This window comes from Hippocampus guttulatus, chromosome 1, assembly GCF_054856545.1.
Source record: "Hippocampus guttulatus isolate MCC_2025c chromosome 1, RoL_Hgut_1.0, whole genome shotgun sequence".
Taxonomy (NCBI): domain Eukaryota; kingdom Metazoa; phylum Chordata; class Actinopteri; order Syngnathiformes; family Syngnathidae; genus Hippocampus; species Hippocampus guttulatus.
Window position 1 is genome coordinate 16,631,770 of NC_141261.1, and position 17,833 is coordinate 16,649,602.

A 17,833-nucleotide genomic window follows, 5' to 3' on the forward strand; every position below is an offset into this window, starting at 1 on the left:
TTGCATTAGAATGAACTGTACAGCATGACATGACCCAATTTCTCACAGCCCCAGGCCATTCACTGGCAAATCTACTGTCCGTGTTTTATGTTATGTGTTGTGTTTATTATTTTACTTTATGTTAACTGTTTTGTTAAGCGCTTTGTTACAGCTGCTGCTGTTGTGAAAGCGCTATATAAATCAGCATGTATTGTATTGTATTGTATATTTGATGGCCATTTAAATGCCTTAGGGGGAAAAAGGTTTTCTGGGGAGTTTAAATGAAAAGAAATTCAACAAAAAACACAGAAAAACCTCCAATATACCCCTCCCATGAAAAACTGGGGTTTGCCCCCCCACCCCCACAAAGAAACAAAACAAAGGAAAAATAAAACCAAAAACATTCATTTTGTACATTGAAAAAAATAATTGCAAATACCGGAAGTGAATCACGGGTGCCATGCTGTGATCATTCAGGGGTCCAATGCAGTAGAGGAAACAATATTTTTTATTTATTTTTGGGAATGAAGCAGCCATTCAGAGTGTGGTTGCGGGCCCCCAGTTGCCCTTCCCTGATTTATGGCATCAAAAAGCCAAGGGCTTTTGTGACAGCTGAACACTCATTCCAAATTATGTTGTGCCCAAGTCATCATGCTCTACTTCCTGTGAAAATGTTTGACATTTTGATATTCCCTGTTACTGTATATTTCAGATTGATGGAGCCATCTGTCATCGCTTTGCATGGTGGTAGTTGTAGGACCCCAAAAAGCAGGGAGGAGCAGGGTGAATTGACCAAAATGTATTTAACAAAAATACAAACAGGAGTACAATGGAAAAACACTAAGTCGAAGTACTCAAACAAATGCCTGGAAATCACAAGGAACCAGAGTAACAAACAAATCTATGATAGGAAACAAAACATGACAGGAGCACACATATACTCAGACAGGCAGTTATTGCAAGTAAGCCACCAAATATGAAGTGTAATTCACTTAAAGTTAATTTAGTTAACATTCGGTCCAATAGTTTTGCTCACTTGAAAAGTGGATGGCTTCATCCAAAAACTGCTCCGTTCTGAGTTATTTATGTAGATGTAATTTCCATGAAATGAAAGCTGGAATTCTGAAATCGTACCTCACATTCATATTGTGATCTGAAAGCCAAATGTCTTCAGTATACAACAAAAATAAAGGAATTGATCTTGCCGTTCCAATGATTTTGGATGCTACTCTTAATACAACTGTTTATAGAGCGTAATCTTGTGAATTCTGTCAGTTTTCACTTCGCAGCTTCTTAATTTGAGCTAATTTAGGATTTGCCTTTAATACAGTGTGCAGTTGTTCCTTGCTGAATATAAAGGAAAGATAATCCTGACCCTGAACAAACGGAGGGTCGGCAATTTCTTGCACGATACTCCTCGCGCAAGCAAGTCCGTATACGCTCGGCGCCCATTGGCTGGCGTCACTATATAAAAATCCCGCAGTGGTCCGCTTACTTTGCCACGGATCAGCGTCAGCGCGAGGAGAGACGCCGAAGCCACCACTGCGCGGATTTAGAACACGTCCCGTCTTATTTTGACGCTGCTGATTAACTATCCCGTCATTGATCCCCAGCATGAAGGAGAGACGCCTCCCACAGCCCTTTGTAGCGCGCTGCAAATTAGTGCTGGTTGGAGATGTCCAATGCGGTAAAACGGCCATGCTTCAAGTCCTGGCTAAGGACTGCTACCCTGAGGTAAGAGATTTATTTCTGCACCACGCCATCATCAGCATCAGCATCAGCGACATCAGTAGCCATCAGCGTTGCCATCCGTTTTTGACGTCAATCATGGTCAGAGCAGAAACATCGATTAAAAAAAAATCACCGACACAGTTTGTCTCCATAATCATACACCTTAAGTGTTATGTCAAAACTTGGTGTATGCAAATGGAAATTTGAGGGTTAGTTGTTCTGTTTATCTCAGTCGCATCTAATGAGATTCATAAAAAAATGCTTCCTTTACAAATTTAATTATGCTCCCTTTTGGTTGAAAACAGCAGACTGGAGATTCTTCTAATCAAAAACAACATCATATTGTGGTTTGGGTGCAGGGATGGCGCAGTATCGTAATGTGTCATATGAGAGCTGTTTTTTTTATATTTGACACCTGCAGCTTGAATGCACATTTCTAGAAAAACGCAGACTGCCCAAAAAGACTGGCTGTAAACTTATCTATAGAGTCTATTGGAACCGAGATCAAATTGTTAATAATGACTGATACGTGAAACCGCAAGCAGGTCATACTGCAATCAAATGAGAGCATGTGATTTTAAGAAGAGTTACATAAAGGTCTCCTCCTCTTCTCCAGACGTACGTACCGACCGTGTTTGAGAACTACACCGCCTCCATGGAGCTTGACGGCCAGCGTGTTGAGCTCAGTCTTTGGGACACATCAGGTAAGAATGCGTTCTTTTCCTCTTTCTTAATCGGGTCGCCACCCTTGTAACCGTTTGTGTTTCAGCACAAGCATTCACTTGACTAATCTCTGTCTGTATTCATTGTTGATTTTGGAGTTCCCACAGAGACAGTCTGCCTGGAGACAAGTAAGGGCTTCAAATAAAGCTCTGGGCTACTCAGTGTTAAACCAATAATGTTGCTTGCACTGGTAGATATGGCAGTCATTTTTTATTGCTTGTTAAACAATGTGTGCATGTCAGTTTAAGATCTCCAGTTGTGCAGGGTGTTCACTCAAATCATCCCTATATTATTCATTCAGGCGGGGTGAGGAGGTCGCGTTTCTGATATCCATACAGTAGTGCAGGGATGGGCAACTGACGGAACACACTCTGAGTCTGTGTGTGTGTGTGTGTGTGTGTGTGCGCGCGCACGCATCCGTGCATGTATATAATTCCATCCATCCATGGGTCCATCCTCACAAGGGGCGCGGGGCGTACTGGAGCTTATCCCAGCTGTCCTCGGGCAGTTGGTGGGTAACACGCTGAACCTAGGGATAATTTTGAGTATTCCCTTAACCTGCCACGCATGTTTTTGGCATGTGGGAGAAAACCCACGCAGGCACAGGGAGAACATGCAAACTCCACCCAAGGAGGCCGGAGCTGGAATCAAATCCGGTACCTCTGCACTGTGAGGTAGACGCGCTAACCACTGGACCACCTGCCATGTATATAAAACATCATGATAAATATTTATATATAAATATTATTTGTGATATATGTTTTCAGTATCCATGTTCCACAAAAAAAAAGAGAAAAAATCCGGAAAATCCGTGAAGACCCCAATTTATGAAAAAGAACAATATTTGTAATTACCCACATATTAAAAAAATCTGCAAATATGAGAACCTTTGGGTGCTGAACTGTGAATATGCAGTGGTGTACTGTAGTTTTACGTTGTAAGATTAACAATTACTACTCGATGGCAGACATGTTTTTATTGCGCATACGCTGGGTCTATATGGCGCTCTACTACAACATGAGTCAGCCTAATATTTTTTGCGTATTAGGAGTGATATGCAGTAAAAACAGTATCGTTACCTCAATAATATTAACATTTTGGTTGAGTTGTTCTTTATGAAAAAAATGTATTAGTTCTTGCACTGAATGCTGGCTTCTTGTTCAGTAGTTTTGTGCTGTGCTTGAATGATCTTTTTTTTCATGCAAGAAAGCCCTTTGCACAGGAAAAAAATGTAATATGTGGTTATTTTGTTGTTTGCTTCAAACCCCTTGTTGTTGGCTTCGTACAGTGGATCTTGTATACATACACTGAAACGTATATTATCACATATTAAATGCATTCACGGCACATATGTTGTCCATATTTAAAATTGCATTTTTGTCATCCATCTGGTCAGGAAACATGTGGTCCAATGTGTCCCCCCAGTAGCATCGATGAAAATTTGAGGCCACTCCTGCATTTAATTTGGCCATCCCTGCAGTAGACAATGTCATGTCCTTGTTTTGATAGAAACTAAATCCACAGTGCCTCTTTTGGCTGAATTGTTTCAAGGCCCGATTAATCAAGAGTCAATTCCATCCAAAAATGAGAACTCTCAATGGACTCATTCATTATTGTAAGCATCCCTAAGGTCAAATATACTAAAAACAAAACAGTTATCCCCAAATAACTATAATAATGATTTGTATTATTATTGTTATTATTATTCTTAGAGATTTGAGCAGTTTGTGTTAGAGCAAGTTAGATGGTGCTTTCATTTGTACCCTACTCATGCTGAAATGTGAATTCAAAAGTGGGTGAAACGCACTGCATGGCACACTGACATAATGAAAAGTGTTATATAAATAAGATCAATAAGGTCAAATCCATCCACTCCCTGATGGATTTCTTTCATAACAGCATCGACAGCGGCATTTTGCTTGGAGGAGGCTGACCCACGCCAGTTGGCATGCGGAAGGCTTGTTTTACTGGGGAGAGAGGGATGCCCGGGCCATGCAGGGGGCGGAAGTGTTGTTGTGTGTGTGTGTGTGTGTGTGTGTGTGTGTGTGTGTGTGTGTGTGTGTGTGTGTGTGTGTGTGTGTGCGTTAGTGTGTCGTCTCCTCTTATGAGAACAGAAGGCACAAGTGAGGGACACTGCAAAAAACAAATTCATGAACTCCTCGCACCTTATGCTCTCTGCAGCTGAATAATGGGTTTGTGTGTTTGCCTTCCACTGAGCCAAAGCTTTCTCGTCAGTCAGCATCAATAAAAGCTATTTACCGTGGCAGCAAAGTTCCACCCATTAATTGCTTTTCTTTCCATATATCTTCATTACCGACAATAGAGATAGTACATGTTTGTGCTTTTGTTAGAAGTCTGTGTGCATTATGGCCCGGGATCACTTGCTTGATACAACCGAGAGGCCCAAAGGCCATAATGTTAAATTCTTTTATGCTCCACATGGACAGCCATTCATTCACTGCGTCTGCGGCAGTAGAGACAGTACGGTTCAGTGAATTCGCTCATGTTTGCCCAACCAACGCTTGTGTGTGTGCATGGTTTGTTCAAGGCAGGCAGAGTGCCTTTAATGTGTAGCTGGGTCATGGTGGGTGTAAGACATCGTCCTCCTCTTCGATTTCTCTGCCTCCTCTTTCTCAGGCCTTACATCATTCCTCTTGTGTTTCATGAAGCTGAAAATACTGACAGAGTTGTATGAGTTGTGTTATGTTGCGGAGGCCAAGTATGTGCTAAAAACGTCCTTGGTTGATGCAAAGTCTCAATTTCTGGTTGGTTTATATATCTTGATATTTACAAGGAAATACTGTATTGTTTTCACACTCCTCAGGAAAGGTGTTGGAAATTAAACCTCAGTATTAGAGTGTGGGTCAAAGCCAAGACAATAGAGAGCGGACATCCTGTCAGCCCGCTTTTAGCGCAGGAGCATTTCTGAGGCTCAAAATAACTTCTAGATAGTTATCAGTCAGTCCATCCGTCTGACGATTTATCTTGTTTCAATATTAGGTGGTTGTGCATCTTTTGTTATGATTGACACAATTCCCGTGAAGAATAAAATACACTATGTTCAAAAACATTACCACAACATACTGAGAGCCGTTTATAACATTGTCATGACATCATTTAGGAGGCATCTGAATCAATTTGAGAGTAGGCATTGGACAATTTTTTTTTGTCGCTTAGCATCACCGTGGAGGCCACTATTGTACTGTTGTTGAACAATCTAAAATGTTTCATGTAAAAAAGCTTCAAGCTGGTTAATGTAATAAAACTATGATCAGTGTTTATTAAAATATTTGGGATTTTATGGACAGTAATGTCATAGGTGCTGTTCAGTTAATTCCGTTTTTCACGGCCCTCTGAATAGGGATCGTCGGTCAGCATGGAAGGATCACTCTTTCTGTACTTTTTTGACACATTTATTGGAGCACTTTGCAGCAGAAGTAGTAGTAGTAGTAGTAGATGTAACAGAAGTAGTTGCAGAAGCAGTAGCAGAAGCAGGTAATAACCATTGGGCCATGCCGACGACGAAGCGAGTGTATTCACGAGCGTAACAATGCGATGCTGCTTTTTATATGTCGCGCGAACGGTCACCTGTCAGTGGCAGCCCCGCCCCTCTTAAAGCGCCAGGTGAATACAACAGGTGCTAACCTTTAGGATGGATGCCCCGCCTCAGAATTGCCCTTAATGTGACTGTGACAAGACTCAAGAGCTGGTACAGCGTTGAGACTGGATTTCCTGGCTAAACTTAAGCTCTTTAACATGTACATTAAGCGTTGTACTGTCCCCTGTGGTATTGCATTGCTTGCACACTGTATTACTAGGGATGTAACGATAACAGCAATATTGCAATATCGTAATATAAAAATGCAACTTCATCATCGTCATGTCACATTAGTAAAAGCAGCTCATCATTTAAAAAGGCCAGGTTGTTTTCCATTTGTGCAGCCCCAGTACCCTCTAGTGCACGGAACTGGCCCCCAAGAAGGTTTGATCAGGCCCGCAGGATAATTTAAAAGTGAAAAAAATGCAAAAAAGAAACAGAATGAATATTTTAATAAGGTGCAATTCATAGAGTATCCGCTAGGGGAGCACTGTTTTGATCAGAGTAGAAGACAACACTGTTTTAATCACAGAAGACGACAACAGCAGCCTCAGTCTGACACTGAGACAGACCCAACACAGCAGACGCTATAAAGCACATGTGAATACTTTATTCTTTACACATTTAAAAGCACTCTCCTTAGTTTGGAAGGTGTAGGCAGGGATTAAATTGAAATTTTATATGCACATGTGTAAATGGTTTAAAAATTCCTTTCTTTATAAATCTCATTTAATCTTGAAGTGCATTACTATATTTTACGGTGCCAATTACTTAAAGTTTTGCGCCTTTGTACAATAGTTGGGATCAGTTGCAATGTATATATGTCAATGATAAAAGTAAATTGCACATTTGTCCAAGGAAATCTAAGGTGCTTCATGAAATGTTTTGTAAAAGATATGTTCATTAAATTTCAACATTTTCCTAATGTTCTTGTGCTTGTGCCAAAACAAAGGAAAGCCATATTATTTTGGTTATTTATAGCAGAGTATGGTATAATTTTAATGGTCCGGCCCACTTGACATCTACCGAGGCTGTATGTGGCCCGCAATGTGAAATGAGTTTGACACCCCTGCTCTAGTGTTTATTTTATTTATTTATTTTTTAAATATACTCGCCCACAGCATCTTGATGATTATCATCTTGTGAGGTTTATATCGTGACAATATGGTATCGTAACGTTTGGATATTGTTACATCCGCTGATGTAAAATTTGTATCCGACTCTGTCCTTCAAGGTTCCCCATACTACAACAACGTTAGGCCCCTTTGCTACAGTGACTCAGATGCAGTGCTTTTGTGCTTTGACATCAGCAGACCAGACACGGTCGACGGTGCGCTGAAGAAGGTAACCACTTCGTGAATCTAAAAGGTGTATATGATGACATGCGCCAAATCGTCACTTAAAAAAATGAACCCTGTTTTGTAGTGGAAAGCAGAGATCCAGGACTTTTGCCCCTGCACTCGGATCCTGTTAATAGGTTGCAAGACAGACCTGCGCACAGATGTGTGCACACGTATGGAGCTGTCCAATCAGAAACAGACGCCAATCTCCCATGAGCAGGTGTGTTCGAGTTCCTCTTTTTGTGTCTTTACTTCAATTGCGAGTTGGTGGGGGGGCTCAACAATCAAGGGCAATTCTGCATCACGGCAGGGTTGTTCCTGGGCCAAGCAGCTTGGAGCCGAGGCATACCTGGAATGCTCTGCCTTCACTTCAGAGAAGAGCATCCACAGTGTTTTCCGTGCGGCGGCCTTGGCGTGCATGAACAAACTCCAGCCGACCGACAAGCCCAGTCCGGTTCGCCGTCTCTCCAAGAGACTCCTACACCTGCCCAGTAAGACAGAGATCATTTCCTCCACCTTCAACAAGGAGAAGTCAAAGAGCTGCACCATCATGTGAACACAGAGTGGATGCACACGAGGACAAGTGACCTGCTGATGGTACAGCGCAGTGATGTGGGTTTCCAATAGACTAGACACTTCACCCCCAAAACCCCCGTCACTTGTCCCTATATACACTGATCATTTGCTGCTGAGACAGATCACCAAGCCCGAATTCCTTGCAAGGTTGCCGTAAGAGAGGTCTTCCAAGATCTAAGTGGATAGGGTGAATGCTGCATTTAAACACATTACCTTAATTATCACCCATTTGGAATTTTAATAGCAGCGCCATAGCTATCCATCTGTCTGGATGGCAGCGACATCAACTCATCAGACACTTTATTCGGTACACCTGCACCATCCAGTGAGTATGTAGCAAAAATGTGAGGTATTGATTCAGATTGGTTACCTTACAGTAGCTCTCTCCTTGCATGCCTGGACGTGTGTGATTTGGTTTTGTTGCGGAGTATAAAATTGAATTTCCCCTTGCAGGACTATAATGTGCATCATTTAAGAAATAATAAGTCAACACCTTTTTAGAACAGATATTTTCCCCAAAACTATCACGATTAACGATATTGTCGCTGGAGTTGTTTTTTTTTATACTGCTGATATTATGACAGAGCATCTTAAATCAATCGAGTATCTTTTGTAAGAGCAAATTTTTATTTTCTCAAGAATGTTGAACATTGGCATTGAAACGTGGAACAATGAAATATCTTTGATATGTTAAAAACATGAAAAGTAGAACAGACTCATGCTCTGTTGCAAAAATTGTACTTAAGCAAATACTAAACTTATTTGGCACAGAGATATAGAGACTCACTAATACTTCCGTCACGCCTCGGAAGGCCGGCCGCATCGGTTCAATCTCTTAATTTTTTCAGTCACACCATTGAAAAATTAGCTTGCCTGGGCGCCCAAATTTGTCTCAGTCTAGAGCCCTGATGGGACATTCTCTAGATTATTTCTATGAATAATTCGGACAATCAACATTATCTTATGGGGGTCAACACAGCTTTTGAATTGGAGCTCATGTTGTGCAGGTGTACCTAATACTGTATGTTACTGGCAAAGGTTAAATGCACATTACTACTGCTTTGCCTCTGGAAACAATCTCATTTGTTTTGTTGTCGTTTTGCAATGTTCATGCCTACTCATGTGACTGGCACCAAGGCGCACAACCCCCCCTCCCTTCCCCCCTTCAAACGGAGGTCCTTAAAGGATTGATTCCCTTGCTGTCCTTTTGCTGTTTTTCATTTTAATTAAAGCTAACAGCAGAGAAAATACTGTAGCAGCAAGGGTAGCAGTTTGGCAAGAAGAGCCTCCTTTGCAAAGACAGTGGGAGGATGAACTCAAGGGATGAGATGTGACTCAGCACTCACGTGAGTCTTCCAGCGTCGTGACAGCATTAACGAGAAGCCTTGATTTTAGTGCTGAGCGTGAGCACGTCATCTCGAGATGCCAGGAACATTCACGAAACATTGCTATTTACACAATTGTTGTTTCTTTTCCTTTGTTGTTTAGGATTCTTCAAGAAGGAACTTGGCCTGTAGTTGGTTCGGCAACATTTGTCTGTGTTGTCTTGTTAGCATGAACACAAACGTCCTGAGGTGATGCTCTATTAACAGCGGGGAGCAAAATCACTCAAATGGGCTGGTCCTGTTTGCAGAAAGACTTTTTCCACCTCGCTCTTGCTTGTCAACTTCCCCAAAAACACATTTGTGACAAAAATAGATCTTCATATTTCTCCTTACTCCTGTCTGCCTTGAGCGTCTTCGCTCGCAGTCGCTGTTCTTGTATTCGCTTGAGTCTTCTGGCATTAGTGTGTGTTGACAGCCTAGCTAATGGAGGACCGGATGATTTGTAGGTCTGCACCAAAAAGACCGGAGTTGTCTGGTAATAGAGAACCCTGGAATTTAACATGTTGCCTAGCAACAGTGCACAGGGTTCCTGTCTTGCACAAAGATGGAGGGATGATTTTGCAAAAGGGTGCATCACCTTTCATTTGTAGCATTAAACGTGCCACGGCTAAGCTGACGTGGTCTGGGATAGAAGACCCCAATGTTAACAACATCAATCGGTAGCACGTGAGAGAATGATGGAACATTTAAGGAAATGCAACAATAACTCAGCTATTATTATTTTATTCCACAATTGTTTTCGTTTTCCCAACAAAAATGTATTTTTGCTTCCTTGCTCTTTTTTTCCCCTGTACAAATCTTTCCTTGCCTGTTTAAAAGAATGTTTCAGTGAAGTTGACAATGTCTTAAATTACTGACTTAATTGTGTATTTGTTATTGCCATACTCTATTTTTCATCTTCAAATCTTTATTTAAATAAAAACATGAAGGAAAAACCCATTTTGTGTCTATGTGGAATACTGTGTAGAAAACACCTTTCTTGCCCTGGGTTTTAACGTCTCCTTTATTTTATTCTTGAAACACATTTTTAAGAAGCCTTAGCAAATTAGAGCAGATAAATGTGCCAACTCATTTGGGCACCAGATAGCAGCATTATGTCTAGTTTGGCTCAAGCAAAAGTGACCAAATATCCTTTCTAGTCAAGTCTATAGCATTTCATTGGTGCCAAAAGTAATGGCACAGCAATGTCAATTCTGACTGACTGTCTGGACACATGGACGTTTTACACAAACTGTTGAGCAATCGCAGATGTGCCCAGATAGGAGACCATCTCCGACTCGCAGCCAACCTCGTGAGCATCTATAATGATTAAGAATGATATACTGTAAGCGTTTGCTGATTGCATGTCCCTGACTGTTATATACTACATGCCAGTATTTTCAATGCCATGCTAAGTTGCCTAGCAGATGCTTACAGCTCATTATTATTATGATTTTTTATTAATAGTGCAGGCGCTCTTGAGTAAACGTCGATGTAAGCAATGACATTTGGACGCTATACGATGACGTAATGATGTAACTCCTACTTGGCGCTTTGCAGGTGGAAAATCAAAGACGTTCTTTGTAAGAACTTGTTAAGCACCAACGAAGCACCTGGCGCCGAACGAGCATCAAGAACCAAAACCAAACAACTGAACTGAACTGAAAGCGGCTGTAGTAAAGCATTTTAACTGAAGAATGCAGAAGTCTGGTCAAGTCAGTGGGTCGCGGGATTGATGCAGTTGATGTAAGTAACGCTTATACCACCAGATATTACTTTACTTAAAGTCAATTTAACTTTCGATGCGGTTAGGGACTTTTTCAAAGGGCACCGCATGGCGACACCAGCCGTCGAGTGAGTGGTCACCTAAGTGCTGTGCATGAAACGGATGAACGCCCATCTTCCCAACGAAGAGGATGATGGACATGCGCAACCGGCCTTCAGTACTCGGATTCCCACTGTCGCGCCATTTTCGGGTCTTTGCCCAGGGCTGATAACAAACCCGCTACCTCCAGGCTTCACAACCCACTCACCGTATTCCCCATACAGGGTCAGGCGAGTCAGCCGTTCCACCCGAAGGCCTTGTCTTTTGCTCCTAGTTCGTCTGTACATCCATGCTTTTGCCCTTCTTATTCTTGGAAATGTCTTGTTTGCCATTGTATTGTATTTTATTGTCTTGTATTGTATTAACAAATGTCCGTTCCAATACTTTTGCTCACTTGGAAATTGGGTGGCTTCAAAGAAAAGGTGCTCTATCCTGGGTTGTTGAAAACATCTAGATGTAACTACCATGAAATGAAAGCTGGAATTCTGAACTTTGTCTGATTTTCATCTTTTGAGCTGAAAGCCAAATATATCAAACATAAACAAAAGTACCGGTAACTGCCCTTGCCGTTCCAAAACATTTGCAGGGGACTGCAGTCTTGTCATCCCTTCCATTTGATGATTTGAAAAGCCAACTCATTCCTATTCATTTCCGACTCTTCAATATACAATCAAACCAGTGTTGATTCACTACAGCCGGGTTTGCAATTGTTCATGTTGATCTGAGTGTGCCGTGCCAACGTCAAGCAACTTTTCCTGTCCCTTAGGGGCCATCTGGCCAACAATCTGATGAAGACATTGTGTCAGAACAAGCCTGTAGAAGTGATGCCACTGAAGCATGCGAACAGTCTTGGGGATCAACCCTTCCCCCAATACACACACACACACACACACACACACACACACACACACACACACACACACACACACACACACACACACATGCATGGCCAATGCCTCATGTAAACTAGACATCCTTTTGCATGTATGACTTACTATGAAAACCTGTCACTTTGTATTGTTTTTCTCAAAAGATAAAGAGGACATAGTCAAATTGGTTTGTCTTGTTGTGACATTGCACACTGGATTTACCTCCTGTGAAGGTAACACACACACACACACACACAGTGTCCTATTTGCAGTAATGCAATTTAAGATTTCAGGGGAAAAATGCACAAAATCCTCAAATATCATCAAACATGACACCATGTGTTTTAACCTCTCACAATGAAACTCTACTGAATGCAGTTCGTTGTACATTTTCTTTGTGTGATGCCTCCACCGAGGGAGGCCATTGATGATGAAGAGGAAGAATGCGATAAAGATGATATCGAATTTTGTTCTGGCAGTTGATGTAAAATATGCAAAAGCAGGTCTTCTCATTTACCAAATGTCACAATAATCTATCCCGCCATAAAAATGTTGTGAGAGCATTTTTCAGAAATGAATTGAGTATGACAACATTTATGAATCCAAACTACCAAAAACCTACCTTGCCGGGGCACTCAAAAATTTGAAACGATAACTTACGATTTTTGTCTTCACTTTGGACAAGTGTCATTTTTAAAAACTGGAATACGTCAGTACCGTTAAGCGCTCATGCAAAGAGACTCACCTCCGAGGCACAAGCCATAATGTCATGCATGACCGGTGTCCCAGCTCATACGATAAAGTCAGTGACCCGGGTTCGCCATGGCAACGATGGAGACTCATCTCTCCTTGTGCAGGTTGTGCTACCATCACAATGTACGATACAAATAGCATAAAGACGGTGATGTTTAATTAAACTGCTGCATATTGTTTCTAATTTTTGCGATTATGTTGAGAGCATAATCCACTGACAGAAACTTTTCAGGTTACCTTTTTTGAAAAGGTAATTTTTAAACATGTTCCTCTTTCATCCGTATGAGCAATGGCTAATACTGTTAGTTTTAGTGAGTGTTTAGGTCGATCCAGACAACTGCTGCAGTGCAATATCTAAATATCTGCCCGGCCTCCTTTTATTGCATTTGCTTTGTCATCCTTTGAGTTGCATCTTATCAGGACCTCGGCCACAGTCTGCTCTCCGAATAACGGTCAGGGCTGTAGTGTCTGAAAGAACGTTTGACATTCCTCAGCTATCACACTCAGGACACAGTGGTGACTCGTGGCCTTCTTATCCATGAGCACAACTGGGAGATATCACTTGCGAGGATATACACAGACACACGTCCTGATAAATGTCATTTCGTCTGCACAAACATTTGATTCCTCGTTTTCTGTCTCCCTGCCACTCCTTCATGATACTTGCAGTGCTAAACTTAAGATCACGTCCACATCAATATCATCATGCACTACTCTCGTGAAGACCCATTTTGACTCAACTGTTGATACTATTTAGGACAGTGATGAGGAATTTGAAGAATTCATCTTTTCAACCCCAAATCTGAGGAGTCTGAGCTTTTCAGAGAAGTCAGGAGATGTGTGAAATTGTTTACACCCAGGCCAACTCACTGTTAAATTTCAGACTATGCCTGGCCCTGATCCAAAAGTCATTACCCACGACTGATCTTTGGTGATATGTAACATAGTATTTCATTTCAACTTCTTTTTGTCATGTAATTCGAAACATTTTAATTCCGAATGGCAGTATAATGTACAGTACTTAACATGGCACAGTTGCATGAGGTTATGTTGCGTTTGTATCATAGTTACGGTTTCTAAAATTGCAATGCCATAATGGTGGTTTTGAAAAGCTGCATTAAGTCGGGTGAATCTTCCCAAAGGCCTGGGTACCAAATACTGCCACTGATCAATCCATATTCACGCTATTGGATTAAAAGATCATCCACACCACACAACTGTAGGTGCAAAATCTGTTATCTGTGCAGTCTTGACATTTAGCTTTTCCTGGATGGACGAAAACCAACGGCAGAGACTTTGAGCCGGCCGTGGTTCAGTAACCTGGCGGAGGGATGACTTTGTGCGTTTTCGTCTCCAACCCTCTGAGAGCGAGGGGGAAATGGACGCCAAGCTGCGAATCTTATTACCACACGAGCGCATCATCTATCAGATTTGGCAGTGCGGACAAATAAAAACACTCCGATGATGCTGTCTCTTGTAGGGAGAGATACAGCAGCAGAAAAAGCAAGCACATGGGGTCTGGTGGGGGTTTGCTTTGCAACACTATGCTGCCTGCTTACTGATTAGCTATCTGCACTGACATAGATCACATTCACTCACATCCCCTGCCAGTGCATACACATACAAAATAGTGAGCAGTGCCACAGCTGCACTGACACCATCATAACTCATATCTGCGTTGGGAAATGGGAGTGTATATGTCGGGCTCAGCTGTGTGGAAAGAGACAATCTCCAGAGATTCATTATGTGGTTCAGTCTCAGAAGCCGCGATTATGTCTCTCCACAGGCTGTGTTCAGCCATCTACAGTAGGTTATGTATGCCTACATTCATTGTGGACGATGTTTTGTCAAAAAAAGACACCCAAAATCCGCTTCGAATCAGTTAATTCCATCCACTAAGGTGAAAGATTATGCAGCAGAGCAACTCCAAGGTTGTGAATGTTTTCTTGTTTTAATATGTCAGTGAGACACAGACATCAACCTGAGTGATCCTTAACCATTTTATTATCATTAACCAGATGGCTACTGCTGTGATCGTGTCCTATTATTCTTTCTCTCAGCATTAGTGTAGGGTCTGTCTGGACACTATTTGCTGCACGGAGCATTCATACACACATGTGAAGTGGATGAAGGTGTGTCAAATATGCTGTGCACACTCAGCAGTTTGTGTCATCTGCTCTGCATATTTCTGTACTCTTCAGCGCAGTAGGACAAGTGCCGCATGTTTGGGAACACGCTGCCCTTCAGCTCGCGAAAACTGCAAAACGAAGACCCCTTTGTGTGTGTCTGCAAGTGGCTCATAGTTTTGTCGGATGCATAACAGATCGACACCCCTTGCATTCATTATCCCCTCCTGTTCACCTTAACCAAATCGAAACCTTCTCAGATGCACTCGCTTTGATGTCCCTGTGCCCAATTTGGTACGCCCGGAGGGCACGTCAAGAGTGAGTGCTCTTCTAGCGCTTTAATTAGACAGGGGACAGTCTTGGCATCGGGGAGTACTCTTGGGAAGAGGAGCTCAAGCTGGGGCACAAGCGGTGCCTGAATTGGGGGTGGACTGTGGTCAGGTTTTGTGCCATCCTGTCATGTACCTTCAGCTAATCCTACTATATGTTTGTTGATCCCTGGCATGTTTTCCATATTACAACGGTATTGAAATGACTTCAGTCGGCATGATTTTGTCACCCACCCCAATTGAAATGTTACCGATAGTCTGACCTTTGGATTATGAATTGAACCAATTGTCAACATTACAAACATTCATTCATTCATTTTCCGAACCGCTTTATCCTCACTAGGCTCGCGGGGGGTGCTCGGGCAGTAGGCGGGGGACACCCTGAACCAATTGCCAGCCAATCGCAGGGCACACAGAAACGAACAACCATTCGCGCTCACACTCACACCTAGGGACAATTTGGAGTGTTCAATCAGCCAGCCATGCATGTTTTTGGAATGTGGGAGTAAACCGTAGGACCCGGAGAAAACCCACGCAAGCACAAGGAGAACATGCAAACTCCACACAGGAAGGCCGCAGCTGGAATTGAACCCCGTACCTCTGCACTGTGAAGTCGAAGTGCTAACCACTCGACTACCGGGCCGCCCTATAAACAACATGATCAACAAAATGCACCCAGAGATCGTTAAGTGACAATGTTTGAAGCAAAATGTAAATAACAGTGAATGTGGATGTCAAGAGTGTTCAGAAATGTGACTTGGCTTTTGATATGACATGAGTGTGTACTCAGTTAGGTTTAGCGGGACATGTAACTCACTGGCTGCCAATGATAAACACTGACTAAAGAATTGAAACTCTATATGAGGTGCCTGACAGAGATCTGCCAACGAACCCTGAACCACATGTAGTTTATTTCTTCCGCGCCCATCTGAGGATTTTGTATGCTTCCTGATGCTCTGAATTGAAATTCCTTCAGTGTCTTCATGACTTACTCTGAATGTGCTGTTGTGTTGAATACATGTTTTGAACATTTCAGTTCAGCAATGTGCTTGATCTTCTGCTCACCTTTGTCTCAAACAAAAAGGCATGTTTTTTCTTGCTTCTTAGACACTAAAATTACAGTTACCGTCTACAATCGACACCGTTAGTCACATCTGAACTCTGAATGACTTTACCTGTCAGTTATTTCAGAGGATCATGCAAAATAGGTTGTTTACCTGTCATTTTATTTGTTTTGGGAAAATCAAAAATGATTAACTGAACATACAACATTCTTATGGTATGGTTTGTATACAGTATTGGCACAGTGAATTACAAAAATATGTAATTAATGCCCGTACTTAAAGAAATCATCTGCCAAACAGTATAATTTTCATCAATGCTCATGTTTATTTTATCTTCTAAGACATCAATTTAACTGACATCGTTTCCCCTCCAGAAGGGCAACGTTTTGTTCTCTTGATCTTCTGGCGGAGGGAAAGACAAGTCCAGAATTTGAATGAGCATCACTCAATCTGCACTTGAACGTTTTCTTTTCAAGGTCTTTTTTTTTTTGGTCTGCAGGGACATCCGCCTTGATCAAATGGCAGCTGTCATAGATTGTATTTGTAATCACTTGTATCATTCTAATCCTAAAAAGTTGATTTGAAAGCCATTTGTGCTTCTGACGAGTGATTGGTTTTCATGGCTCATACACCTCATGGAAGACGAAGTGGTGTTTTCATCCATTTACACATCTCTGAGAATTCTTGTTCATTCCTGCTCTCAAAGCACCAGTTTCACTCAATCCAAGGAATTTATTGGGTTTCATACGTGTAAGATTGGGTGAGTTACCCCTGCCCCTGCAGACCACCACACCCATTTTTTCTGAGCAGCCAGTGGAATGTCTGACAAGCGTACCTGGGAAAGAGGTGCTCTGAGCGGCTTTCTTGTAAAGGCGCCGTTGCTTGGAAAATTTTCAAATTCCAAATTCTCCCCGGGCCTGCGTGGGTTTTCTCCGGGTGCTCCGGTTTCCTCCCACATTCCAAAAAAAAAAAAAACATGCATGGCAGGCTGATTGGACGCTCTAAATTGTCCCTAGGTGTGAGTGTGGGCGTGGATGGTTGTTCGTCTCTGTGTGCCCTGCGATTGGCTGGCAACTGATTCAGGGTGTCCCCCGCCTACTGCCCGGAGACGGCTGGGATAGGCTCCAGCACCCCCCGCGACCCTAGTGAGGATCAAGCGGTTCGGAAAATGGATGGATGGATGGATAACTACATTTCATATAACTACATTTACTCTTCAATAAGAAGAGTAGAAGACAACACAACTATGAAAAAGTAAAATAAATTTGGCCGATATAACGTTGAACTTATTAACACTCTTTTAAACATAATGTGCTTACTTAGTCGTGTACAAAATGGATCTATGGATGGATGGATGTTTTATGAAAGGTGCGGATTACGTCATGACGTGGGTTTCCGTGAGCAGGCCTCCACTTCTGGGTTAGAAAATTAGTCACCAAAATTACTCATATTTCATAACAAATTAGATCGCCATCATGCCAAACGTAATATATAATCATGTAAATAGTTAACTGTGGAAAGCTTAAAATAGCATGATACAGTATAGCCCATTTGTC

The 17,833-nt window shown here is 42.1% G+C and overlaps 1 protein-coding gene across 1 annotated transcript; it reads left to right on the plus strand.

The window, feature by feature from the left end:
• The first annotated feature begins 1,449 nt into the window (after window positions 1–1,449).
• On the plus strand, window positions 1,450–10,271 carry rnd1a (Rho family GTPase 1a). Its single transcript, XM_086114734.1, has 5 exons — window positions 1,450–1,713; window positions 2,327–2,414; window positions 7,266–7,375; window positions 7,457–7,591; window positions 7,682–10,271. Exons 1-5 carry the CDS (start codon window positions 1,594–1,596, stop codon window positions 7,925–7,927), a joined length of 699 nt encoding a protein of 232 aa, XP_085970860.1. The 5' UTR covers window positions 1,450–1,593; the 3' UTR covers window positions 7,928–10,271.
• Window positions 10,272–17,833: the final 7,562 nt, after the last annotated feature.

What these genes read in the sequence shown, in the direction of transcription:
- rnd1a (XM_086114734.1), top strand. Translation starts at nt 1,594, where the DNA reads ATGAAGGAGAGACGCCTCCCACAGCCCTTTGTAGCGCGCTGCAAATTA. An exon ending in CTAAGGACTGCTACCCTGAG is followed by an intron (nt 1,714 to 2,326) that starts GTAAGAGATTTA and finishes CCTCTTCTCCAG; the next exon opens with ACGTACGTACCGACCGTGTT. An exon ending in TCGACGGTGCGCTGAAGAAG is followed by an intron (nt 7,376 to 7,456) that starts GTAACCACTTCG and finishes CCTGTTTTGTAG; the next exon opens with TGGAAAGCAGAGATCCAGGA.